The sequence below is a fragment of the Bipolaris oryzae genome, assembly GCF_000523455.1.
Source record: "Bipolaris oryzae ATCC 44560 unplaced genomic scaffold scaffold_68, whole genome shotgun sequence".
In the NCBI taxonomy this organism is placed as follows: Eukaryota; Fungi; Ascomycota; class Dothideomycetes; order Pleosporales; family Pleosporaceae; genus Bipolaris; species Bipolaris oryzae.
Window position 1 is genome coordinate 79548 of NW_006911344.1, and position 26533 is coordinate 106080.

General features: G+C 53.0%; 11 protein-coding genes across 11 annotated transcripts; 4 read left to right on the top strand and 7 right to left on the bottom strand.

Annotated features, from left to right (window-relative positions):
* Positions 1–6692: 6692 nt before the first annotated feature.
* Positions 6693–7490, top strand: COCMIDRAFT_95810 (uncharacterized protein; the record flags this gene model as incomplete). The annotated part of the gene is made up of 4 exons (XM_007689963.1): positions 6693–6917; positions 7004–7131; positions 7227–7371; positions 7428–7490. The coding sequence occupies 4 exons, from the start codon at positions 6693–6695 to the stop codon at positions 7488–7490; spliced, it is 561 nt and encodes a 186-aa protein (XP_007688153.1).
* A 3685-nt stretch (positions 7491–11175) lies between these two features.
* COCMIDRAFT_95818 (uncharacterized protein) lies at positions 11176–12058 on the bottom strand (the record flags this gene model as incomplete). The annotated part of the gene is made up of 3 exons (XM_007689964.1): positions 11176–11338; positions 11408–11819; positions 11890–12058. 3 exons carry the CDS (start codon positions 12056–12058, stop codon positions 11176–11178), a joined length of 744 nt encoding a protein of 247 aa, XP_007688154.1.
* Positions 12059–12938: 880 nt separating this feature from the next.
* On the bottom strand, positions 12939–14303 carry COCMIDRAFT_95757 (uncharacterized protein; the record flags this gene model as incomplete). Its single annotated transcript, XM_007689965.1, has 1 exon — positions 12939–14303. The coding sequence occupies one exon, from the start codon at positions 14301–14303 to the stop codon at positions 12939–12941; it is 1365 nt and encodes a 454-aa protein (XP_007688155.1).
* A 286-nt stretch (positions 14304–14589) lies between these two features.
* COCMIDRAFT_26467 (uncharacterized protein) lies at positions 14590–15526 on the top strand (the record flags this gene model as incomplete). The annotated part of the gene is made up of 3 exons (XM_007689937.1): positions 14590–14740; positions 14799–14933; positions 14991–15526. The coding sequence occupies 3 exons, from the start codon at positions 14590–14592 to the stop codon at positions 15524–15526; spliced, it is 822 nt and encodes a 273-aa protein (XP_007688127.1).
* A 474-nt stretch (positions 15527–16000) lies between these two features.
* On the bottom strand, positions 16001–16661 carry COCMIDRAFT_5452 (uncharacterized protein; the record flags this gene model as incomplete). The annotated part of the gene is made up of 2 exons (XM_007689930.1): positions 16001–16553; positions 16615–16661. 2 exons carry the CDS (start codon positions 16659–16661, stop codon positions 16001–16003), a joined length of 600 nt encoding a protein of 199 aa, XP_007688120.1.
* Positions 16662–17895: 1234 nt separating this feature from the next.
* On the bottom strand, positions 17896–18615 carry COCMIDRAFT_95859 (uncharacterized protein; the record flags this gene model as incomplete). The annotated part of the gene is made up of 1 exon (XM_007689966.1): positions 17896–18615. The coding sequence occupies one exon, from the start codon at positions 18613–18615 to the stop codon at positions 17896–17898; it is 720 nt and encodes a 239-aa protein (XP_007688156.1).
* A 508-nt stretch (positions 18616–19123) lies between these two features.
* Positions 19124–19636, bottom strand: COCMIDRAFT_36927 (uncharacterized protein; the record flags this gene model as incomplete). The annotated part of the gene is made up of 1 exon (XM_007689947.1): positions 19124–19636. One exon carries the CDS (start codon positions 19634–19636, stop codon positions 19124–19126), a length of 513 nt encoding a protein of 170 aa, XP_007688137.1.
* Positions 19637–20752: 1116 nt separating this feature from the next.
* Positions 20753–22369, top strand: COCMIDRAFT_95750 (uncharacterized protein; the record flags this gene model as incomplete). Its single annotated transcript, XM_007689967.1, has 1 exon — positions 20753–22369. One exon carries the CDS (start codon positions 20753–20755, stop codon positions 22367–22369), a length of 1617 nt encoding a protein of 538 aa, XP_007688157.1.
* Positions 22370–22731: 362 nt separating this feature from the next.
* COCMIDRAFT_95730 (uncharacterized protein) lies at positions 22732–24500 on the bottom strand (the record flags this gene model as incomplete). The annotated part of the gene is made up of 2 exons (XM_007689968.1): positions 22732–24403; positions 24460–24500. 2 exons carry the CDS (start codon positions 24498–24500, stop codon positions 22732–22734), a joined length of 1713 nt encoding a protein of 570 aa, XP_007688158.1.
* Positions 24501–24663: 163 nt separating this feature from the next.
* On the top strand, positions 24664–24996 carry COCMIDRAFT_36930 (uncharacterized protein; the record flags this gene model as incomplete). Its single annotated transcript, XM_007689948.1, has 2 exons — positions 24664–24757; positions 24815–24996. The coding sequence occupies 2 exons, from the start codon at positions 24664–24666 to the stop codon at positions 24994–24996; spliced, it is 276 nt and encodes a 91-aa protein (XP_007688138.1).
* A 449-nt stretch (positions 24997–25445) lies between these two features.
* COCMIDRAFT_5458 (uncharacterized protein) lies at positions 25446–26201 on the bottom strand (the record flags this gene model as incomplete). The annotated part of the gene is made up of 1 exon (XM_007689931.1): positions 25446–26201. The coding sequence occupies one exon, from the start codon at positions 26199–26201 to the stop codon at positions 25446–25448; it is 756 nt and encodes a 251-aa protein (XP_007688121.1).
* Between the last annotated feature and the right edge of the window lie 332 nt (positions 26202–26533).

The following is a 26533-nucleotide window of genomic DNA, read 5'->3' on the forward strand; positions in this document are numbered from 1 at the left end:
GTTGTGTGTTGCCATGAACAATCAACGTTCAAATCTTATTTGCAATGCCTGGCTGTGGCTTGGGCTGAGGTGGAGCGGAGAGAGTACCGACACGTTCGATTGGTGCCGTTGATTTGCGGTGTGCTCGTAACCATGTACATGCGTAGGATCAAAGAGGTAGCTATGACGAGATGCAGTGGTAAGATGCAACCAGGGTGGTTGAATTGGCTTACCTTTGTGCAGCCGGGGGTGTGTGTGTGGGTGTGGCCTCACCAAAAAATTTCGTAGTACATACAGACACGACGACATCTGCCGACATGGCCACTGCAAGCCACCGATAGACGTGGTGTAGCGAGGTGGAAGAAGCTAGGTGCTGGCGTTGGGCGCCGGGAATCTTGTGTACCATGGTGAGGACCAGGCGCGACCAGGTCGAGGTCGAGGCTGGCGGTAGTAGGATCAGTGGCATGTGATGTGCATAGCAATGGCGATAGTCACACTCAGGCTGGCGAGTGGGCGCTATTTTGGTAGCGAGGCGGAAAAGAGAAGGAAGCGTCGGGTTACTCTACACTTACTATCGATTAGAGCAAATGGCAGGCGGCACCGACGATAATCGGGCCACTTCCGAAACTGTATGCATGATTGCATGCGGCTCCCTGGGGCGGAGTGGCGTCGCCGCCGTGTTTGGGAAAGAGACCAACAACCTACCGCGATATTACCTACATGGCATGTACACACATGGCAAGTGCTCTCCAAAAAAAAGAAGCGTCGGCGCACCTCCAACTCGTGTCCAGGCTCGGATCATACTTAATCATCTAAGTACAGGGTAGCGAAACGAGGCCGGACACCGTGCAGTGCAGGGCGAGGTACAAGGCAGTATACAAGAGCAGTAACATGCCTGCTGTGTGCCGGGGCAGTGGGATGTATGGGATCGACGGCGGAAATTTCTCCTGGCTGGTGCGACCACCGATCGAGTCGTGACAGCGTTGCGGGACTGGCACGCGAATTGCTACAGGGCTACAGGGCTCAGGGAACATCGGATCGGACGAGGTCTCGGTTTGTGCAGCCCAAATGGTGGCCCACGACGCTGCTGGATTGGGCGCCAGTCCAAGACGTCCAAGAAGATCACCAGGGTGCTAATGGGTTACCGAGGATGCTAAGTAAATACACACGGGACTATGACCATATGTACGTGTGTACCTAGATGTGAAAGTCAGCTCTGGCCGATCGCACCCAGGCCTACCAGTGGGGAGAGTTTGCGCAGGCCCGGGACAAAGTATGTCTCTGGTCTGGATGCTGAAGAGCGAGTGTGGACAGGGAATACAATAAGCATATGATCAGTAGGGTATGGACAAACGTCCTAGCCTGGAGTAGTGACATGTCTGTGTGTTAGTATATATGTGTGTGTGTGTGCTGCATGTCGATTATACGATAAGGACCGAATCAAGACGTGCGTGAAACGCTGGCAGAGACGACTTTGTAAAGCCATGCGTCGTGAGGATAGTAGGGAACATGTCCACCGGCTAATACTGTCTCGTGCGTCTGGACCCCCAGCCTGTTCCTGTCAGTCAACGACTAGTCCAAGGAAGATGGCTGGCTGCGGGACAAATTCTCCTTTCCGACAACGTAGTCGTAAACCTCATCAGGCCGGGCCGGGCGACATAGCCACAAGAGTCAGCGGCACACTAGGTACTTGCTCTGAAGCCAAGCGGCTTCGCGGGCGCCCTTCCAGTAGTCAGGGCGAAGATCCACAAGCACAAAAGTGTTCCACGTGTGGACAGGGTTATCTCTGGCAGCTGCTGATCCTTTTTGAGAAAGCAACCCTGGCCATTCGCTTCCACTAACATGGACATCCGCTGCACACTGCAGTAGGGCAGCTCGAAAAGGGAATGCCAGAAGCCGTTCAGACCCACCTTCCCAGCTCCCCGCAAGCAATCACCTTGCCATCACAATTTCGACAAAGTTTTCTGTGGAGAGAGGTCTATCCACCACCTGTCAGGTAAGGGTTCACACTGGCAGCCATGGTCTTGGTAGCCGAAAAAAGACGGTTTTGTTTGTTGATCGAAGCGCGTCTTGTGGTGCAACTGACAAAAGTATGTTTGCATGCGAGCTATGTGTGTGTGTGAATGTATGTGTGTGAGTGAGTGAGAAAGAGGTGCATGGTTTTTTTTTCGGCCTTGCAGCGCAACGAGACTCAAAGCAGACTGGTTTGTCGAGTTGGTTGAGTATATGCGTGCACTCGGGGAGTTTGTAAATACCGTAATGGTAAGTCAATTGGGCCAGTCAGCCAATCAATCAGGCCATATCAGCATGGGCTGAAGATCACAAGGTTTGAGAGCTCTCATGTTGGCAATCTGCAATACCAAAGCTTATGAAGCAGCAGGTTTCAGAAGACAACAAAGTCTATGTACAAGAGTGCTGCTTGAATCTTATCTATTAAGGAGCGTCATTGTGACGACGATGGACAAGCGAAAATTGCCTGTGCAAACAACATACGTCCGTAAGTAGAGTATGTACGCAGCCAGTCCCAGCAAGCGGCGTCGCGTGGCTTTCGGCTTGTTTTTCCAGGGAGGAAAAAAAGAAAGACAGGACGGGGATGCCCTGAGCGATGTCTCAGGCTAAGTGCGATGCTTCAGCCCCTTGCCCAACTATCGACAAGGGAACCTTTTTAGCGGCAGCCAATCAGCGGCGGGGCGAGCAGGGGATTTACTGCTTCATAGTCGCTGGCATAACGGCTGCATTCTGGCCAATGTGCAAAGTGCCAGCGTTACGGCGTAAGCCTGAAAGCGGATAAGAGTTTCCTGGCCAGCTCATCGCCCTAGCCATGTTGTGGGCGCGACATGACGCAGCAGCGCAGAAACCGGCCTCATGGCCGATGGGGCGGTATGTGGGCAATGGCTGGCATGACAGCGGTGCCAGCGAGGCGCATCGGACGAGAGATATTCAGAGAGAGTGTGTGCGTGTGTGTTGTGGACGTGTAGACGGCTACGTGCGGGATCCGTGGGTTTGGAGGCGCGGAAGGCTGGGAGGGTTCCGGTAGCTTGCAATGGCGACGCGTCTGACGGCGCAGCGACCATGTCGCACTGGCACCCAGGAGCGACGCAGGCAGCAGGCAGGTTCCGTGTCGGTGTGCGGTGCAACCTGTGGAAGAAATGCTACATGGGTCGGCGACTCAGCGGCTGCGATCGCCTTCCAAAGCATTCGAGAACAAAAACAGCCGAGCTGGGACGAGCATTTGTGTGTGACGCGGGGCGCGCAGAGGGAGCCGGGCATCGCTCTCATTACGGAAAGCGGGAGCCTTTGTTTTTTTGCAGTGGCTGGGAGGAGGGATTGGGGGTGTACGCCATGACGGCGAGTAAGAGTCAGGGTTGGAGAGAGGGTGGTAAGAAGGTTGAAGGGGGCGTCGAGGGTTTGCTTTATGCGGCACAGTTGTTATCTAAGTATGATATGAACAAATGTACACTAGGATGGTGGTTAGACGAAGGGGGGGAAGGGGGGGGTGCGTGTGGATGATGTGTGTGTGTTGGAGAGTGGTGAGTGGGTGGTGGGCAAGGCAGGAGCGATCCCACGTGGCGGAGCGAGACACGGGCGATACGGCAGACGAAGACGGAGACGGCAGCGGTTTAGGGGATCAATTAGGACACACATCCATCCCATCCTTACGCATACTGTGGCCGTACAAGCTACACAGGGAATGGCGCGCCGGCGGCCACGATGCCTGTCGCAGGCTGTCTGGCTGGTGGCCACCCATTCATTCTGCCAGGAGCAGACTGGAACTCCACTGCGTTCCCGGCGACCAGTCACCCGGCTGCATGGAAGCACACACACGCGCGCGCCCATGGACACACCCATTCATTCGCTCAATCACACACATACACACACGGGCACACGATTTGATACTCTGGTGACTGAGATAGAGACTCGACGCTAGCACTCGCCCACACACTTTCTCACACGCAACAGACAAGGCCTTGCATGCACACAGGGCTGCAAAAAAGAGCGAGCAGCACAGAGGTAATTCAGGAAAAAGGCCGCGGACCGCGCCCGGGGAAGGACTCCCGAACGTCCGTGAGGCGTGTGAACCTTTTCTCGTTGCTTCTGGAGCCAACAAGAGGAGGAGGCGGCACAGCGAGTCAATGCCAGGAGCGGGCTTCCTCGACGACGACTCTGGGCGGCGGCGGCGGCGGCGGCGGCGTCGCACCCAAGCGCGGGCGGACGAGGGCGCACTGTTTGTGAGTAAGGGCATGGCTAGGCTTGTGTGTGTATGGGTGAGTAAGTGGGTGAGTGGGTGAGGAGGAGGGTGGCGGCAGAGGAAGCAAGCAAAAAGAGGCAACGACGGCAGCCGCCCTGTGTGGTGAGTAATAGCAGTCGTAGTAGTGTGTGTGTGTGCAGGTGCAGGTGCAGGTGCAGGTGCAGGTGCATGTGTGCGTGGGTGAGGGTGTGGGTGTGCCCGGGCGAGTTTGAGTTGGGCCGACATCAAGAGCGTACTGTAAGTAAGTACATGGCATAGTCGTAAGTAGACTATTACACAGTAGATTCACAGCCAAGTATGTACACACCCACTCACCCACCCACCCACGTACGGACTTGGGCAGGTTGCAATGCCGGCGGTCAGCAGGCGCTGCACCTGGATGGCATGTACACTAAGACTGACTACTGAGAGTGCCAGCGCTCGTCGCAGATGCCACGACGGCTGACCCCCCCAGTCCAGCCGTTGGCGTGGCTCTTCCTAGCGCTGCAGGTACGGCCTTCTAGCGCGCCGCTACCACAGGGGGCATACCACCTCCGTGGATTCAGCGCGCAGATCACCCTGCTCCTTGCCCGCCCAAGGGAGCTACCATGAAACAGGCCGAAAGACCCGTCGCTCCCGGAACGTCATGTAGTCAGGGCGTTTTGCTTCCTGAAAAGCACAGTCGCTCATTTCATTTGTCTCGCCGACAAGCCAAGGCCACGTCTGGCAAGTCAGTAACAGGCCCCCTTATTCTAGCTGCGAATATAGAAGGCTAAAGGCGCCCTGTGGATTCACTTCTTACACACTCATCACCTTCACTCCCTTCCAGCTATCTACACTCATTCTTCTACTCCCCTAAGCCCAGTCACTGCCCGGCCAGTCCACTGGATCTCCACGCTACCTAATTCAGTACCGCCGAAGCCCTATCCCAAAGCTGCATCTCGCCCGTCTCGTCTCATCGACTCTTCTTCTTCTCTCGCCAGTCTCCATCTGCCAGGGCTCTATTAGCACTGGCCAACTGTTCAGCTCTCGCTGACAAGCTGTATTCCTCAATCTGTACGTCGCCCTGCACCACGCACCTGCGTCCTGCCTACCTGGCACGCCTCGTCCAAGACCACGCTAACACGTATAAAGCACACGACACACTCGTCAACACCATGATCCTCAGAGAATCAGAGTCCAACAACATGGGCCGCGGTGCTTACGACACGACTGGCACCCCCAAGCCATCGCCCACCACCACGCCACCCACCAAATAAGACTCTTGTCATGGCATCTCAACGGACCAATGCTTTTTCCCCACCTTCTTGCTCCTTGCTTTTGATGGCTTGCATCAACGCCCTGCAATCTCCATCCAAAGCATCATGGTCCTGTTGGGACCCGACCGATAGCACGTTGCGCACTGTACGTCACACCTGCCCCGATACATTCAGAGTCGCACATCAGCTTACACCCATACCAGTCTCACTTCCAATTGCTCGCCAATGCCATTACGACCGAGCACTTCGCTGGTCACACAGCGCCTTTGCTTCCGAGCCTTATCGAGATTACGCCCTTTTAATCACCCGCAACCCTTCCGATTCGATTCTTGACAGCAACCTAATACCCCCGCTTCCTCGGTTCCTGTTCCGCGTTTTCGAGCGCCTCTCACTCTTCTCCCACGTTCAGCGACACTTTTCTTACGGCAAAAAAGTACTCTTTGTTTCTCACGGCGTTCTTATAGACATGGTTGGGCCCAGGCATAGATACCAAAAACGGACTTGATCTCTTTTTTTCCTTTTCTTTGTTCTGCTTCAAGCACAAAATACACACGGTTAGATATCCATTGTCTGCCTTCAACGGCACTTTTAGACATGGATTGTATTGTACTATAGCGCGTTGGGTTTGGGACTACGGCATTTGCCTGCATTGCGCGACGATTCTGCGTTTCGCCACTACGCTCTTGACGAAGGGCATGTGTTTGGCCGCTACCCATGGTTTTTTCTTTCTCTCACTCTCTCTGACATTTAGAACGACGGCCTGGGCTTTGGTATCAGTGTCTCACAACACTACCGGCATCGGTTTAGACTAATCAACAATGTACTACTACTACTATAAACTACTTGCCGCACCATATATGCAATGATGACTTGTCCGCGCTATCATGGGTGAATGTGACCCGCTTGAGCGGAACGCTTACCTTACCCTAACCCTCCCTGGCCATGCAGTGAAGCGGCAGACCATGTCAAGGACCCAATGCTGTCTTGTTGTGCTGAGTGGTGGCTGCCACGCGTGGCCCAAGAGTGGAGACGTGGCGACTGCACCCCACGAAGTCGGCGTCCCGATTTGCGTCCAGCTCACCGCAAGCTCCACCAGCCAGCACGACGTCTTGCTGTATCGTCAAACACCGCCATCTCACCCCGCCCCCAACACTCGTCTCTCCAACTCCAAACTCCAAAACTCCCGCACCTGACCTTGGCTTCCTTCCGACGCTGCCGCTTTCACCATGGCCACTGTCAATTGGCGCACCATCAACATTGATGCCCTAGACCCGGATAGCCCCGCCAACTTTGACCTGAGCTCCCTCGTCCCAGCTGTCACGCCTGTGTCGACAGCCGACGTGCAGAACAATGCGCAGCAGATACGGCAGCTGCTGCGGGGCGGAGACAATGAGGGCGCCTTGCAGAGCGCATTGGAAAATCCACCATATGGGGCTGACGACAAGGGAAAGGTATGTTTGCTGATGCTGTCACCGGTCTTCTCATGGCCCGGCCAAGCATCTTTGAGCAAATTCGGATGTGTCTGACTGCCGCACAGGAGGTTCACCTTGCCATCGTCATTGAGATCCTGCAGTCGATAAGACAATCGGATATGTCACCCATCCTTAGTCGGATATACAGCTCGCCCAGCGGAACAGAGGCACTGGACGTCTTGATGAAGTACATGTACGTGGAGTACTACACGCACACATACACACACACATACACACATGCACAACCCACACGGCATTTGGCACAACAACTGACTCTCCTTGCTACAGCTACAAAGGCATGGCCCAGTCGACGCCAGTGGCGACTACGCGCAACATCACGCCTCAGCCCACGGGATTCTCCCAGATCCACGCCCGTGGCGGTGGCGAGGGCGGCGGCCAGGCCATGAGTGTATTGCTCAGTTGGCACGAAAAGGTAGAAACTGTCGCGCCCTGACTATTGTTTGATGCCCATGCACTAACAGCCGGTAGCTTGTGGATATTGCTGGTCCTGGCTCGATTGTTAGGGTCATGGCTGATCGGCGTACGGTCTGAACTGGTGGTCCCACGATGGCACCTTATGATGCGCTCCAGCAAGACAAGCTTGAGCGGCTAAACTTGAGCCTAGTCGATGCAACAGCCCTCATTGACAGGGAGACGCTCTCGGCTCGGTCAAGAGCAAGATCAAAATGCGAACTGTTCGACATGGCATGACACGCCGTGCTCTCTCCAATGCCCTCCGCCCCGTCACCGTATGCACCCTGTATGAGCCTCAAGTGACAGTGCACAAAGTTGGAGTCAACATATTGAAATGATTGTAATAATAATAATTATCAGGCACCATTTTGTATTTTGGCAAGTCTGGTTGCTGGTGCGTGGCAAGCATGCAGGGCCCTGCACAAATGCGTGAAATATGCAGCCGCACTGACACGTCTCTTTTCTACCGGCCTCGCAGACGGCTTCTTCAGCCCTATTATGACACACGGCCACGTCGCTCCCCCAACGCGACCAGTCTTCATTTCGCGGACACGGGAAGTCACGATGTTAGCGTGCGCCTTCATCATAAGGGGCCGCACACTCGACCACGCGGCATAGCTTCCACGCGAAGCCCACTAGCGCCACGTCCGAGCGCCTTCTTCAGCTGCCACAAGCGGAAAAGACCTGATGAACGCTAGTCTTGCGTTGGGCGCCGTTGCGAGATGAAACACGCTCCCTGGTGCCCGTCGATTCCTTTCCTTTTCCCATCACCACCCACCCCGATATTGAAACAACGGACAGCCGACCGAGGTATAAAAAAAACACCCCCTGACCAAGACTGCTCTACTCACTCCAAAAGTAAACATGTTCGTCTCCTTGCTCCTTATCGATTAGCTAGGTGCGACTACATGACAAAAAACTAGTACGGAGCTTTTGCACCCGTCCGACGCAGCCTTTCATCGCCACGAGAGCCCATGCCCCGATGTAATTTTCCCGCCTGCAGGCCAATCGTGGTCACGGCTAAGTATCGATGCGCAAACAGGCTTCTGGAAGGCCAATTTCGGCTTCTTTTCTCGTTTCCACCATAGGGCTGTAAGCATGTTTTTAATAAAAGTGCCCACACACACACCCCTTCCCTCCTCTTTCCCAAGTGGATCACTCCAAGTTAAAGTTACGCTCCGTCGCATCTTATCTATTTCCATGAAGCAAACCACTCTACTGTAGACACGCACATACACACATATACGGGTTGAACAAACCAAGAAAAATTACCAAGGGACAATCGCATAAACAAAGAAAAAAAATAAAGCTTGAGCATGGGTGTATATGTGTGTATGTGTCAGTGTTGCCAAACGGCAAAACACCCTTTCTAGTCAATCAGTGTGTTAGACTGGAAACTTGTCACTTTCCCCCCAAACACGGGTTTTGCCCACGCTTGTCTCACACACACACACCCACGCACATGAGTCGGTTACATTTCCCCTCTTGTGCCCTTTTTTGCTTCCCCTTACCCCAATCCCATCTTGTTCTGCGACAAGTAACAGTTCCTCAAACCCCTGGCTTTGAGCGCATCTCCCTCGCCCTCCCCAGTGCATCATCGGCATGACGATCGGTCCATCCTTTCCCAGTGCGCGCGCGTGTGTCTCAGCTCACATGACTGGGTGGGCAAAGCAGGTTTGGATGGATGGGTGGTTGGAGTTTGGTCCTCTCTGCCCTTTTTTGCTTTACTACCCCCATTTCATCTACACAGTAGTATCAACCACCTACCCTATCTACACCTGCACACACACACTCTCTTTCTCTCTCTTTCCTCAAACACTCACACACACACGCATGCTCATCATCAGCCCATACTTGCATCCCATCGCATCTTTGTCTTTCCCAGAAGAAAACCCCCCAAAGAGGATACTTTTTCCCGAACCCCGGGTATCGAGACAAGAGAGCCCCCCCCCCCCCTTTCGCTTATCGGACGATGTGCTTGTTTGGGGAGGCGCGCGCATGTGTGTGTGTGGGCGTGTGGGTATGCATACATACATACATACATACATACATACGTAGTTTACTCTTACCGTTCCTTCTTTTCTTTGACTCCCGATTTCTAAATCTGGGTGTATATGCCGTGTACATATATGCAAGTAACTAAAGCAGGGAATTTCTCACGTGGCAAAAAAATAAAATCGNGGGGGGGGGGGGGTTCGCCCCAAGGGTACGGCATGGAGCGTATAGTATTAGGGTAGAGTAGTACGTAAACTGGTGCTTCATCAGTCTTTATTTTTGGTGTTCTTTCCGTTTTTTTTTGCTTTCCAAATCCTTGTTACGTGAGGTGTTTCCTTGTTGTTGGGTTTTCCGATGTCTTTTATCTTTCCTTTTTTGGAGGTGCTCCGATGGCTGCTTGCTTGCTTGCTTGCTTGCTGCGCCACCACCGCCTTCCGCTTCTCTCCCTCCCCCCTTTGTCTCAGGCTCCGTCTTGTATGTGTGTGGCGGGTAAGCGGGGCGGGGGGGGGGGGAACCAGGTTTGGTATGCGTAGACACATATCTACGGTAGTTCCCGGGTTTCTATTTTACTTTTGTCGTGTGAGGTGTGTGTGGGATTTTCTTTGGAAGGATTTATGTGTGGGGTGGATGTTGGGTGGGAAGAAGAAAAGTATTGGGGTTCAGTAATCATGTTTGCATGGAAATGTAGATCGATTGGGAATGCGGGTATGGCGTGATGTTCGCTTTACCCTGTTTTTCTGGTTCCTTTCTTCTTCTCTGCAGGCTTCCACGTGGTGGGTGCGTGTCGTTTTCTTTTGGAGGGGAAACGCAAGATCGGGGACCCTTACATACGCAGGTGTGCTTTCCCTGCCTACGCCGCCTGCGACTATTGCTGCAGAGAAGCAAGCATTTCCTCGCTACTGCCATGGTTCCTTCACCGTTTACGTGTGTGGCTGTGCTGGGCAGAAATGGCTGGATGGGAATTGCATACATGTGGAGTTGACCAGAGGAATTACGTCTTTACCACTGATCTATCTGTGAAGAAGCACTTCTTTGCAGTCCAGTAATCCACCACACCCTTTACATCTTATCTTCGTCAACCCATACTAGTCTGCTCAGCATCTGCGTTCCTTTTCAAATTCGACCCTCATGTAGACTTTTACCAGCATAGAGGAGCTTGGTGATCGATCAAATCACAGAGCAGGTGTGCTGATTAGAGAACAAGAAAAGCAAAGAAAAAGATGCAGTATGTAGGTAGCAGTCCATGGGTAGGCTACTCTTTGCTTATCGTTTCTGTCTCCCAACATCTGTACCGCTCCCCTGAGTCTCTATCACTCGACTTCGCAAATCCCTGATTCCAACCCCCCCGTTCCCCGCTAACGTACATGGACTCATTTTGAACTTCTTTCTCAGAGTGCCCAATCACTGGGAAGGATAGAGAACAATCTTAGGACAGAACTTGATCGTGTATCTTGACCATGAGCCCTGATCTCATCTCTTCGAATGTTGAATTAACACATTGTGACTCGAGTGAATGGCAATGACGAGCTTTGCAAAAGGGACTTAAGAATTTCTTCATTATAAACTACGATTGGGTATCAGGATGACTCTTAGCAACGCTCATTACTCGAATACTCGCTGTTCGAAACAAGATTACACCGCTGTTTGTTGGTGTCCAAGTCTTCTTTCTGCCCCTTCCAAGTTATCTCCACACTGCAACGGTACTGTTCGTGTACCGCAGTACTTTGAAGTAGATTAGGGACACCCCAGTACACGTTGATCGCCTCGTCTACACCGCACTATCTTGTGCCACATGAGCCTGCACTGGCCGTGCAACCTCTACATCTCCATCTCTTTCGTCAATCCCATCCTCCACTTTCTCATTTCTCGCATGCGTAGACATAGGCCCAAAAGCATCAATATGAGCCAGCGAGTGCCAGAGCAGGTACGTACTATGCATCGTCAGCCTCATCCCCTCACACCTTCACCAACCTCCCTCCTCGGAAGTGGAGTAAACTCACCTCCAAAACGTAAAGACCATCCCTACCCAAAGCAACACCACACTCGCCACCGCCCTGCCATTCTGCCGATAAAGCATCGGACTCCCGCCATACGCATCCAGCAACCTCCGTGCCTCCGCCGGACTCGCACCCGTAACATACGCGCTCTTCGCAGCCACAATGTACGTATACGCCAATGCACACGACAGCGTAAATGCGCAAGCTAGCACGGAGCAAACCCTCCACGCCATTTTCACTGCGGCAGACTCGTGCCGCTCAGGCCAAAACAGATCGAAGAAGAACGCCGCACCGAATATCGTAGCGACGAAGATCCCAACGAAGATGTTGTAGGAAGCTATTCCTACGAAATTGTTGTTGTGTACCGTTACATTCGAGTTGAGATGCGCGACGTATCGTTGCTGGGTAGTGTAATCTGTCTACTTGTTAGGCTCCAGAAAGCACATGTGTAGAGGGATTAAAAAAAAAGGGGAAAGAAAAAGTACCAGATAACGCCGCCGTCCCCAGCGACTCGCTCACAACCGTGAATATCATCGCGAGTTGATACACGATGAACCTGGTGCGCCGGCCGTGATACCGCGAATTCCACATATTGCCCGATTTGAATTTCGCCCATTGGATCTCGTGGAGGTCGAGGCCCCATATGACTGCCATATCTAGCCTTATCCAGACTGTGAATTACTCAGTAGATGGTATAGAAGTTCGACTTGGGGATTCTGAGTAAGGATTAAGGATAAAACTCGATATGACTCCCCTCTTTCCGCGATTGCAAAAAAATTGTGGGAGAAAAAAAAGAAATATAAACAGCGTACTACGTAGCTTATCCAGAAAGAGAAAGAGAGAGAAAAACTACAGCTACACCCCCAAACCCTCCTGCACTCCGTCATCGCCCCTGCAAAAATCCACCCATCGCACCCTCACCTTTCTTCATCCCCACCCACACCTTTCTCCCTTCCTACCGCACATCCCATGCCACGCCTTCTTCACAAAAGCTTATCACTTCCACACGCAGATGCACCCGCGGACGAAAGCATCCGCTTTCACACTACGTATGCGTACATCTACCCGGGGGTTCTCGGCGACTCGACAAGTAAGTGGGATTGATTGGAAGGAGGTGGTCCTCGGAAGGGGCAGGGGGGGAGGATGTTGACATCATAAGAGGGTGGGATTGGGGGACGGGAGCTAAATTAGTGGGGGGAGGCTTGATGGGTGGGGCGATGAAGTCATTGATGGGTGTGGGTGGGATGCGAGGGCAGGATGCGAGGTGGTAGGGTTAGCGTTTATATACGGGGTATGAGGGGAGTTGAAGTGGGAATGTAGATGTGCATATGAGGCGAGAGTTACTACCATAACGGTAGTATGTATGAGATATTGAACATCACGATATACTTCATCACTTACTGCTTAACGCCTCGTAACGAGACAACACATCAACCACGCCATAGCAGGACAACTTACCCCTCAGAACGCATGAGCGAATTAACTCATTATACATATCATACACATATTCTGTTTATACACGAGATTCTAACCTCTAATGCACCATAGTCTCAAGTGTCCCAACCGGCCGCTCAACAATATCCAAACACCCATCCACAATACTCTTCCTCGCATCCTCAGAGCTAACATTCTGACCCCCAAGATACAGCAGCCAAACCAGACGACCCACCCTCTCGTCCTCAACTTTGCCCAGCCACATGGGTGTACCCATCTTCTCCTTCTTCTCCACCTTCACAATAGGCTGATACAACGCACCAAGTGTCCCATTCTTCTTCCGTGTCAAGATGATAACGCTACCCTTTGGTGCCTTACCCTTGCCCTGGAATATATTCCTAAACTCCTTCATAGCAAGGCCAAACGCCTCGTCTTGGAACTCGCCTTCTTCAACGGGCTTAGGGAGAGCGATGGTCTTGTTCTCGGCAGCCTGCTGCCTGAGCAAATCAGCCTGCTTGCGACGCACCTCGTCGGTCCGCGATGCAATGCCGCGCATCCAGCCGTCTTGGAGATGCTTGAAATCTGTGCCTCGGCAGGGTACAACACGGAATGCCATGTCGACGCCGCTTGTGCCGCGGCTGTCAAGAATGGCTTCCCATATCTCATTGCTCTTTTCTGCGTCGAGAAGGGAGTCATGGAGAGCTTTCTTTTCGTCTGGGATCAGCGCTGAGGCGGTTGGGTTGACGGTATTGATGAGGTGGTTTTGGAGGGTGGATAGGTCAGCTGTCTTGACGTACAGTCCAACGACATAGACTTGGACGCGCAGGAATGAGACCTTTCTGATACCCAGACCCAGCAATGTATATTCGGCGTCACTCTCGACATGTTCGGGGCCCGCAGTATCGGTAGGCAGGCGGATTGTACGGGGAAAGTAAGGAACATAGGATGTGCCAGTTTCGACAAGCTCAATGGCGTCTGGATGTGTTGCTTGGGGGTTGTCTGCGTCGGCGGGTGCAGCAATGACTTTGTCACCCGCTGCTACGACAACTTTTTTGCCTTGAAACTCATCGGATGCCTTCCTAGGCGCATCGGTTTTGGTTGGGGGTCCCAGTATTAAATCTGCTGCGGATCGACTTGAGCTTCCGTCCTTGTCGCCATCAGCTGGTTGCACATCCCACAAGCGCACAAGGAAGATGGGAGCAATCATGGACAAAGCTGCACCGAGCGCCAGCCAATTACGCCTGCGCACATAAGCAGCCCGGCGAATGGCCTCTGCGCGGTGTATCGAGACAAAGTCCTCATCTACGCGGGGGCCTTTGGGAGGGGCATTCTGTTTGAGCACAGCTTCCAGGTCTGACCTGTGAGAGCGCGAGTTATACCGGGCCTGGGGGCGATATCGAAGTGGCGTCGGGGCATTGAGACAGCGGAAGACGGGACGTCTCGCAGCGGATCGGATGGCGCTCATGGTGGGTGTGTGAATAAGTGCATGAGTGCATAGAGCGACGGTCCATGCAGTGGCATGCACCGACGTATGCGCGCCAAGACTTGCAAACACGGCGGCGCGCTTGGGCCATGCATGGTTCGGCTCGATGATGCGCGCCTCGCCTCGTGCATTCAGCCCTACAGCCGGGGGGGCCTTGAGGGCCGACGCCAACGTCTGACCTCCCTTTAATACGCCGGCTACTCACGCACGTGTTCAACTGCATAAAATGGCTTCTCGGAGGGCCAGGCTAGAGGACGAGGAGGACATGATGGAGGTGTCAGAGGTTCCTGACGACCTTGACGGAGACAGCGGCGCAGGCATTGAAGGTGTGCAGCACCTGGCCAAAGGCCTAGTCCGATACGCCTTGTCGTGTGAGCATTCACGTCAGCCCATTAAGCGGCAAGACATTAACGAAAAAGGTCTGCACTTGCACTGTTTGATTGCTGTGGCTATCGTGTCTACTACTCATGCTAACAGGAGCAGTGCTTGGCTCCCAAACTCGGCTGTTCAAACAAGTCTTTGCGGAAGCCAACAGCCAGCTCATGGACGTGTTTGGAATGCAGCTAGTCGAACTGCCTAAGGCTGAACGAGTAACGCTGCGGCAGAAGCGCGGTATGCATTATAGCCATGCCTAGACATCGTCTATCTTTGTCTGACCCACCTCTACAGCAGCAGCAGCCGCATCTCTAGCATCAGATTCCCAGGCAAAGTCAACCAGCATATGGGTCTTGCAAAGTATCCTGCCCAGCCAGTACCGCATACCTGAGATTGTGGGTCCATCACGGCCACTTGAACAGGGTATGCCAAACAGGGAAGACGCCTACGTTGGCCTGTACACTCTAACCATTGCCCTCATTACCATCTCTGGTGGCATGATGCCGGAAGGAAAGCTCGACCGCGCTCTCAGGCGCATGAACGCAGAGCAAACCACGCCCGTGGGTAGTAAAGACAAAGCGATAGCTGCCATGGTGAAAGACGGGTACATTGTGCGAGTCAAAGAAACCTCTGGCGCGGGTGACGAGACAATCGACTACATTGTCGGTCCCCGAGGCAAGGTTGAGGTTGGTCGTGATGGTGTTGCTCAATTTATACGAGCGATGCATGGCCAGGCTGAGGACGAGACTGAGCTTGAGAGGCGGATTCAGAGGACTCTTAATGTGGCTGATGCACATAGCAATAGTGCACCTGCGGCGGAAGCAAGTTGAGTATGTTGTAGTCTCAGCCATGTGTCGCCACAGGTGAACGATGAAGGGTATCTACTTAGAGTAATGGGCGGCACAAATGTATACAAATATTTTGTATACCGCGCTCAGCGCTGTACACCTATCCGTTTTATTTTCTTGTATGTATTTATTAACGTGTAGGCTGAGAGACCAGTCATACTCTAACACGTAGTTTCGAAGAATTACTGAAATCCGGCTTTAGTATTCATGTTCATACATACACGGAAGTTTACTTCGCTTAGACGTAACATGCCGTATGTTGAAGATTCATAAAATGTACACATGCATATTCGTTAACGGCGGATTTACAACAGCCTTCTTCCAATTCTCATCCTTAATCATAACTTCGTCCCTTCGCTCTACTTGTTCACGCTCCATGCCCCATGTATGCATTGCGAGCCAAAAAACCCTCCATGTCGTACCCTATCACATAGACATAATCCAATGTTCAACATCCTACAAGCTCAGTCCATCCGCAAGAACAGCACCGTACCAGATCATGGCGCCAAGTCCAATCAGGTTGACAACGGTGCTGGCACCGTGCAGGATGGCAAACTGCTTGTTGAGTGCCTGCATCTCCTTGCTATGGGGCCCACTATCATAGCTCTTCTTGCCATCTCGCGTCTCCTGGTGCTTCCTGATGCCCATGACCTCAGTCGTCTTGGGTCCAAGGAACACCAAGTTGGCCAGCGCAGTGACAAACATGGTCGCGTGCAGCCAGGCAGCGAGCTTGTTGGTGGATGCGGCGGGAGTGGCGGGCGCGAAGAAGGAAAAGGACGGAGGGGGATTGGCGGCTGAGGCAGGCTGGAGGAACGAGGGGAGAAGAGAAGTAACGCCGCCGCGGGGGTAGGTCAACAGCATTGCGACGGGGAGCGCAGTCTGCAGGGAAAAGTAGATGGGAAAGGTGTTTTTTTGCAGCTGGGAGAAATGGTGGCGGGGCAGGACTCTGAAGGCGACGATGCCAGACACGAAGGATTGGAAGAGCGTGGAGCCGAGAAGAGTGCCATAGCTGCGTGTTACGTTAACATGAATGCGACGAGGTGGTGGTGGCGGGGTTGCGGTGAAGGTACCTCAGTAAATGGTATGTCGGCGGGTTCTTGAACGACGATAGCGACATGGTGGCGGTGTTGCGCAGTCCCCGTCGTGGTGTGGATGTGATGGTAGTGTAGGCGTCGAGCCAATGTGTTGTGGTGTATGAAAGAACAGTCAAAGACGCCCACCTGAGGCTCAAACAGCGGTCTCTGCGTCCTCGGCAATTGATGATCTCACGATTGGTTTGGACGCGTCCATATCATCCCTGCAAAGCGGGGCCCCTGCATGTCCGTCTGCCCCGCCACCAGATTCCCTCGTGTATGTGTATGTTGTGCCGCCACACACGCGCATCATGCAGCCGCATATACACAAACCGGCTCAACATCAATTGGTCTTCGAGACTGCCGTTCCGCATTCTTCGTAATGCCCGTGCGCCTACCCTCACGCGTCAATCTCCGCCGGCCTGCCGACGCGACCACTACGTGTTGAATGCCGGCATCACGATGGTGGAGTTGGTCACTGGACAGCCTATAGATGGAGAAGAGTAATCTGCCAATAAGACTGGAAACGATGAATTCACGCGCTGCAAGAACGGCCAATAGTGGACTGGTGAGGAAGAGGAGAAAAGATGGAGTGTCAAAGGCGAGTCTGTATTAAAGTTGAGTGCATGTGGGTTGGATTGAAATGACATCACTGTGAGTAGAGGGCTGATGGTACGTCGGCCGATCAGGCGTAGGATTGAGTGGGATTTGAGCGCATTGGTGGGTACCAAAGAGATTTGTGGCTATCCATCTGGTTGCGCTCGTGCCTGGACTGACAGTCTGCTAGGTCGCCATCACCGATTACCCGGGACCTCCAATCCTCGATACCCTCAAGGCGAATGTTGCAAATAACATACCGGTTACTCTACCATCTCGAGTAACTGTCCAAGGCCTTGATGGAGGTCCACTTCCACAACCTTTGAATTGTCGGAACCCCATATCTACACGCACATACCTACAGCAGACTGCTTCGAGATGCCTGGAGAGCATGAGAATCTCGCAGAGTCGATGCTACACTTCCTCTCAGATATGCCCACGCACGTGTATATTGTATCGCAGGTTTCCATACAGGCCGTGCCAAGGTTGAACCTTTCTTTGGGGAGGTTGTACTAGGTCAATGCCTCGAGATCGAGGAGATGTACAAAATGGGCGTGGACGGACAGCAGCGGCCGTGGGAAAAGGAGCGCGACGGCAGCCTGGAAAGTATGGGCGGGCGGGAAAAGTGGCTCATCGTTGCGCGATTATGGTGGTCCATTCGATCGTAGCAGAGAGCATCGCTCACACCCTCTTGAAGCAGAGCGTAACCACACTGCTCCCCGTCTTTCCCCCAAACGTGAAACTTGGATATTTGACCTTGCCATCGAACTGCAATCCTCCGCCTCCAAACCACTCTTTCAGTTCCTCCTCTGTCCAATTGCAGCTCGTAATGAGAAACCTCCCCCCTTTCTTCATCAATGGCTCAACCTTTTCCCTGTATCCCTCACATATCCTGCGCCCCTGCGCATCCTGCTCTTGCGACAGGCAAATCGCATCAAACGTGCCCTTATCCAGCACAACATCGAAGCCCTCGCCCAACCACGCGCCGGGCGCCTGTGACAAGATATCCCACTCATAAAACGCAATGTCCGCATACGTCTCGTCTTTCGCATCGCGAATCGATGTCGCTAGCGTAACGCTTTCTATCGAGTAATCCACACCAACCATTTCTCCGCTCCACTCATCCTCGCGCAGCGCAAACAGCAAGTGTCCGTTTCCTGTGCCTAGATCTAGAAATCGCGCGCCCTTGTTTTCGTCGTTGTCTTCTTTGTGTATTTGGCCTTCATCACTGAGGTCTTCGAGGAAAGATAGCATGCGCTCTTCGGCACCGGCGTCACTGAACCATATTGTGCCTTCGTCTGAGGTGTTTGCGGCAAAGTTTTTGCGCTCCGTGGTGTAGGCTGCGTCCCAGTAGGATTTTGTGCCTAATTCGGAGGGATCGAGATGCGTAGGGGCTGTCATTTTTGGTGTTCTGGATTGTTTTTTTTTGAGGGGTGGGGGCGAGGAACGTGAAAACAAAGATTATGGCTGTTGAACGTGGGATGTGCTGCGAGGAAGGGAAACTTTTGGAGGGGCAATTGGTGGTTCCTGATACCCCGCGGTGTCGGCTAGTATACTCTTCCAGGAACCAGGCAGACTAGACGTACGATTGCCTGGGCCTCGTAACCCTTCAGCTCCGCATGCTCTGACATAGTGTTCCTTCATGTTCATCGATTCAATAGGGCGAAACTGGTCTCCAAAATTACATGTCGATATATTTGACCACTCACAGTCAACAGCTTGTCGACACACGGACAACTCTGATTCAATCATAATATGAAAAGATGATCTCTACAGAGATGAACAAGTATCAATCAACATGTTGCAGATATTACGGAATATCAGGAAACTGACCTGATGCGTACTACAGCTTCGAACCATCATACTCAAAGCACCAGCCCTAAGTTCCATTCGCCTAGCCTCACAACCCTCACCACAACGGATCATTCCGACCCCAATACAACAAACTCCCACCAATTGCCAAACTATTGAAAATCCCCACATAATGCCCTAGAACCTTATCCCTAACACCATACCCCTGCACAATCACCGTATCCGCAACCGTCGCCACCAACCCCGCCAAAACCGCAACGCCCAAGCTCCTCCGATCGCGTAGTACAAGCCCAAACACCGCTAGTAGCACTCCATTTTGCACATTGCGCGCTGCGATTGCTGCTACGAGGGCTTTCTTCGTGTCTTCGTCTTGTTTGCTTTGTAATGATGTGGATGTAGATGTGGAAGTGCGCTTTGTGGATTTGGAAGAGGTAACGGGTGGTGGTAGGTTTGTGTTGGTGATGGGAAGGCCGTAGCCGTCGGCGAAGGAGGTGGGATTGCGTAGGCCGAGGAGGCCGAAGGGGAGAATCTCGAGGGTTGCGATGAAGAGGGCGAGGCATTCGGCGGGGGGTGGGAGGTGGGAGAAGAGGTTGCGCGGTTGGAGTGACATTGTGGGTTTTGCGGTTGTGTTGATATGGAAATGAGTATATGCGAAGGAATCAAAGAGATACTTTCTCTTTCGTTGCGCGCAAGGCTGTGTGGTTTGAATCGTGAGTATACACATTTATGTAGAGTTCATCGAGTGTTTATTGGCTAGTGCGGCTCGGAGTTCGGATGCGGGGACGAGGATTGGTTTGTTTATTTGCGTCATGTTTGAACTTGTTCCATTAATGCAAGTAAGATTGTGTTGACCTGCTGTCTGTTTGTTTGCTTTTCGTGTTTAACCTCGAGTTGGAACTCAAGCTAACTTCAAGAGAGTACTCCAACTATGTTGTTCGTAGTTCACAAGAAGCAAAACTCCACTCATGCTACAACATGTACACATTACTCGATATGTTATATCGATTCCAGGATTCTTAATATAATGTTGTTTTTTTCGATCTATTTCTCATGATTGCGAATTGGAGCATACGAAGCCGACCCCTTTCAGTAGTATAGCCTCCCAAAAGAGTCGGAGCACCACGGTCAGATTGGAATTAGGGAAATGGACCACCCTTGCAAAAGCAGGATGACTTGCTAACTCTCGGCCACATACTTCAAATTCAAAGTATGGATCAAAGTGTCAATAGGAGTCGAGCAGTGGACATGTCATCACGTGCGTCAGTTAGTCAGTTTCTGTCAGTCACTCCTTCACAGTAGCACGATTCTAATTTGAGCGTGATCACAGCTGTTTGTTAAATTCTCTAGTGCGCATGCATATTCAAGTGAATAGACATGAAGATCGTGAATCTTGGCGCTTTCACACCTAGACCGTAATCTCCCTGTAAGGAAGGCCCGTCGTATGACGCGCTTTCCTACCTTCACTTGATTCACAGCACGACGGAGGCTGCGCTTGTGCTTTCACTTAGTTGAAAATTTGCGCATTCATAGTCGGGTCACAATCGCTTTCTACTCAATATCTATTCAATGCTTGTTCTCCGTCTTTTCTACCCACCAGCCACTTTCTCTACTCGACTCACTTCTGCTACTCGCTGCTTAGGTACTTTCCTCGCAAAGTCGTCACTTCCTCCCGAACAACACACTTTCCGATATCCCAACAACACACGCACATCGCAATTCTCTCAATATGCCCAACGGAAATGCTTTCTGGGCTGCTGGCAAGCACATCGTTACCTCCACGAACCCTCCCACCCCCACATCTGGCGAAACACCAAACAAGTTTCTGAGCAATGGAAACGGTGTTGACTGTGTCACTCCCGGTGCCAAGAAGGTGTCTTGGGCAGATGAGGAGGAGGATGAGAAGTTCCTCGCCCTTTTGGCATCCCGACCAGAAAACCCGGCCGTTGCTTCGTTACAGACCACAATTACTGACAAGGATGAGCTTCTCAAGGGATTGGAAGCGACTGTTGTTACTAAGGATCTTCGTATTGGCGAGCTGGAGGCTGCTGCACAAGAGAGTCACGAACACATGGAATATCTTGAAGAGAGCCTGCAAGTGAAAGAAAACACGGTCAAGACGTTGGAGAGGGAAAACCACGTGCAATTCGTCAAGATACAGGAATTGTACCGTGAGACTACTGAGAAGGAGGAGCGCATCCACTGCCTGGAACGCGAACTGGAGCGGCTCGCTGTTGCCCAAGAGCCCAAGCAAATACCTGTCTCAGATACCCAGCTATCAACCAGGAATGATGGTGCAAACAGCAATGAGATGGTCAAGCCCGAGGCCGAGACTTTCACGTCAACTGTTGCTCCAGAGAAGTCCAAGAGTGTTGAGACGCCAGAGTCCAAAGAGGCTATCTCTAACTCTACCGAGCTTGCTTCCGCTAAGAAGACCAAAGACGACCTGACTGAGAAGTCTGCAAATGGTCCAGCTTCCCAAGACATCGACTCTCCGACATTCGTGACAAAAGAGACTTTGAAGGTCGTCCCTCCTGCTCCCAAGCCAAGGGTACTGACATTCCCCATCGACATGTCCAAGTATGGGAAGAAGCCTGCTCCTGATGTCGCTACCAAAGATCAAGGACCATCTCCAGGGTCCATGGGAGGTAAGAAAGGTCGCACTGAGTCGTGGAATCGGTCACCGAAACAGGCGCGCGTCAAGACGGACGCAAAACCCTTTTTCAATCCTTCAGCCGACATTCGACAAATGCCGTCTACTCAGCGTGTTCTCTACGGAAATGGTCCAGACGTTTCCTTCAAGCTCGGTGACGTCGAGCTCAAGACCCTCCCTCAGTACGTCCTGATGCAATGCTCTGGGAAAGCATTCCAACACTTCAAGACCAACCCAACTGCAACTTCGTGGTCTTTCCCAGCGGGTTCAATGGACGCAGACGCTACAAAGTCTCTCCTTAACTGGATGGACGAAATGACATACCAGGGTCGTGTCTACTCTGTCTCACTGAACTCGGCACCAGCGAACGACCATAGGAACATCCAGATCTGCCGTGCTGCGCGTGTCATGGGCCTGAACAACGCCTATGTTGGACACTTCACCAAGCGTCTCTGCGAACGTGTTCGTAGCAAGGATGTCTCCCTAGAGTTTATGGATCTGCTGTGCAAGTTCGCCTATCCAGAGAACGATCCAGTGTTCGACTGCCTGGCCAACAGGCTGGCCATGCAAAAGGCAGCCGGTAGTATGCAGGGCAAGGCGATGTTGGAGAAGTTGGCTACCGCCTACCCTGTTCTGAGGGTCAAGGTAGAGAAGATCGAGCGGAGGATGGGTGCTACTTGGGCACGTAAGTAGGGTGGTATCAGCCTGGCATGGTACGATTTTTGAGAGGGATGATTTCGTCGGTGTTTCTTTTGCCTTTCCTTTGTTCAATTGATTGACTTGTAGGCTGAGATACATATATACAGCTTACAATGTGGATATATAGAGCGATGTTTAAGTGCTCACTTGAAAATGCGAGGGGTAGATAGGACATATACCTTTCCACCATTCCAAACAATGACAACTGGTCTCATAAATTGCTACTTCACCAAACGTGCAAACTTAAACAAATCAAAAATGTCTTCACCACCAAACAGTGCAAACCAGCCTTTCCTTTGGAGGAAAAATTCTTTTCATTATGCATCATGTTTGACTTTTTTGAGCAATCATCATATCTAACATCTACATTCTACCCCTTTGCGACTAACGCAAAGATACTTGACACCCTTGTACGGCGTAACACCACTGCCCAAGCCCTTACTCTTCCTTTGATCAACATTCAAACTCTCGACCTTGATACCACTCGGCAGCCACCCCTTGACGGAGAAGCTAACCGTAGCACAACTCGGCATAAGGACTTTATTCGCCTGCTTGATCTTTGCGTCGGAGTCTGGTTTACCAGAGAGCCCAGACGGCGCAGGGAGACCGGCGGTTGCAGAGGAAGAAGTATTATGCGCATCGTCATCGTAGTCATATGTTGACGTGGAGAACGAGACAGGGCCGCCTGCATCGATGCCGTCTTCAGCAGAGGGATCGTCTTGTCCGATGACGGTGCCGCGGAGCGTGGCTATGACGCCCATGCCCGCGCCGCGGTCTTGCGACATGAGGGTTGTTACCTCGCGGCTGCTGACGCGCCATTCGATTGCTCGGTCGCCAGGCGCGTAGCCGGCATCGCCCATGCCACGCGCCACGCGGATATCGACCACGTTCTTGACTGTTGCAGGTAAGGGGATGTGAATGGCCATTTCCTCGATGGCGGGCGCCGACGTGGTGCCAGTTGAGGCCGAGGCACGCGCTAGACTGGCTTTTGCGGCGCTGGATTGCGACGAGGACTTACCGGCGAAGCGAGGGTTGATCTGGAGTTTTACTTCAAAATCTGATCCGGTTGGGCCGAGAGAGGGGTGGACTGAGACGGTGGCTGGGATGCTGAGCTTGGGCATGGCGTTCCTGGCCGACTTTTCTGTTGAGAAGGCGTCTAGAGCGGATGAGCCAAGTAGGTCGACTTCATATCCTGCTAGCACAAAACGGCCGTCTGGTGGGACGAAAGATAGTTCTCCAGGTCGAGCCTTCCACTGGTTGAGCCTTACACACGGGTGGAAGACAGGGAGAGAGACGGTGTTTTGGATACCACCGGCACAGCCCAACTGAAGTATAAGATCTGGGATGCCTGAGACTTTTGCTGTGAATGCAATGGTGCCGTTTGCCATTGCAGCCAAGGGTCGACCAGAGGGCGATAGTGTGACTTCGAGTGTCTCGACGATATCGACGTACATTTCGTTGCTCGTGTGCCTGACATTTGCTCTTCGCCATGGGACTGGTGACGCTGTCTGGTTGGAGGATAGCGAGGGGCCTAGCCTTGGGCTTGGTCTTCCACCACCGAGACCAAATGTGCTTGTGGACGAGGGTGTCAGCGAGCTGGGGGTTGAAGAAGGCAATCCAACGCCGCCCAACAGGCTCTTGAGCAGGTTGGGGGCCTCGACAACATCTCTCAGCGCATTGGGCTCGGTGTTTGCAATGATGCCGCCGTCGACCATTTCACTGAGCAGCTGTGCGACGACATCGTAGTTTGCCTCGATCTTGGAGGCGAGCAAGGGCGAGCCGAGGAAGTCTTCGAGGACATCGGTGAGGCGGTGGAGGAAGGTGAGGATGGCGAGGGGATCGGTGTCGGCAGAAGAGGGGCAGAGGAACAGCAGCTGGTCCTGGACGATGGAGTAGAGCAGAGTGGGCGGGTTGGTGTTGGGCAGGTAGATCAAGGGCGGACGTGGGGCGGGATGGGCGAGATAGAGGGGGAGGAGGGAGCTGGCGGGCGGCGGGCGGTTGGCGTAGACGTGCTCCAGAAGCGGCGTGCTGGAGGTGAGTTAGCCGCGTGGTACCAACGAGGGCTGGCAAGAGGGACGGGCTACTTGTGCTCGTCAAAGAGGTAGAGAGCCTCAATCGCGCTCATGGTGGACGAGTGACGGCGTGAGGCTGCGCACGCGCGCGACGACGTGAGAGTGTGGGGAACTTGAGCAGCCTAGGGCGAGGCCTGCACTGTACTGCACATACAACATACGCATACACATGTACTTACTGCACACATACCCACATTGACCTCTCTGCCTGCAACCATGTCGCAACAAGATGCAGATACGCCCACGTTCCGACAAGCCTTGAAGCAGGACCGCGCCCAGTTTGAAGACTGCACGCCCTGCCGCGTCGTTGGTATGTTCGCTCTCAGGCCTGCGCTGATCGAGTCCATGTGCTGATGCAGACCTGCAGGCAGCGCAACATTTCTGGGCCTGGGTGCCTTTACCTATGTCTCTGGCCACTCTCAAATCCGCGCCAACCAAGCTGCAATTCGGGCCAGCAACAGCATTTTTGGGGTGCGCAGTAGACACATGGCCATCACTGGCACCAGCGCCGTCATGGTCGGCCTGGGCATCTATCGCTGGTTTTCCTAGAACGCACGTGACCCGCTCATTCATCCCGTCGGCCTTGCAACCACCACCACCATCACCTTCGCCTTCACCTTCACCAATACGCCTTCAACATCGCATCACATTTCAAAAGTACAGCAATGCCAGATGCCCCATTGGGAGCTTAAGTTATCACATTAAGACCCAAATCCATTCTCATTCCACTAAACTCCGCCAATCGATTACATGAAATCACCGCCGTTCAAACAAGAAATGGAAAAAAAGGTATATGCCCTGAAAAGTAATAAACACCAGAGAATGCGTCTATTAAAGCCTGCTCCACCCAATGCATACAATCGTCAACAAGCCCACTGCGCCGTCGGGGGGGGGGTATGATGCAATTACTCATGATTCGTGATTCGTCCACCGGCTTGCTCTCCCTGTCGCAAATCCTCCTTGGACGCCATATCTTCCGACTGCCCTGGTCAGCTGTCTCAGGACATGCGCCCCCGCTTAGGTCCCCCGGAAGAGCCGTCCCGCCGGTCGTTGAATCCGTCCACGTTGAAAAAGTCGTTCATGAGCCGTCGCTTCTGCCCTGCGCCAGTGCCGAGTTGAAACAGATTTTGAGCCGCCGATCGCTGCAGGTTCCGTCCAGTCGAGCGGTTTGAGGATCGTCGGGGATTAGGGAATGCGCGGCGAGCAGCGGCTGATACATCAGTGGCGTTGTTGTCGTTTGTTGCCTCGGTCGGGAAGGCCTGGGGCGTGGAAAACTGGAAAACGTGGTGCAAGGGCGACAAGTCGGCCTCGGTTGTCGTGGCTTCCATCTGGACAGGCGGCGCAGAGTCGCAGCGGCCTGCTGTCTCCATGACAGGGTCGAGAGTGTGTGCATCATCCAGGCTGATGTTTCGCTCCATAATGGGTGACGAGCTGCGGGCGCGCTTATCGTCGAGGTATTCTTCTTCGCTCTCGCTACCCGACTGCTTGGGCAGAGATCCATCCAAGCGCTCCGTCGCCCACTGCCGTATTCTGTTGCCCTCTCCACCAGCTGCCCCAATGTTCTCCTTGTCCAGATAGGCCAGGAGGTCATCGAGAGCTTCTTGGTAGCCGTCTGCGCGGGCCCTGTCAAGGTCGGCTAGGGCGGACTTGTACAGATTGGTCACGTTCAAGGCTGCGGTACGGAACGACTGGTGCACGTCGGGCTGCCGCCTCGTCTTGGGCAGCGACGTGTTGAGGCTTCGCATCGAGTCCATGGCTGTGGGTGAAGGTTGATGGTGGTGCTGCCGTCGTCGATGCTGTGTAAGGCTTTGACGTGCTGAGGTGAGCTGCAAAAGCCCTGTGCACCCGCTCCCAGCGTCTCGGTTGCTGTCGTGGTTGAGTAAGCTTGGGCGTGTGTGGGTGGGTGTGGGTGTGCAAAAAAGAAACAAGTGACGGTCCAGGTAAAAGACTGGGAAGATATCGTACACTCACAAGGAGCGTCGTTGGGGTTAAGGACGTGGTCGCTCGCTGGCTGCCGTCTCTCCCGCGGGGTTCACGCAGTCATGATTCTTTGGGCAAAGCCTGCTGGCCTGTGCGCCAATCACCC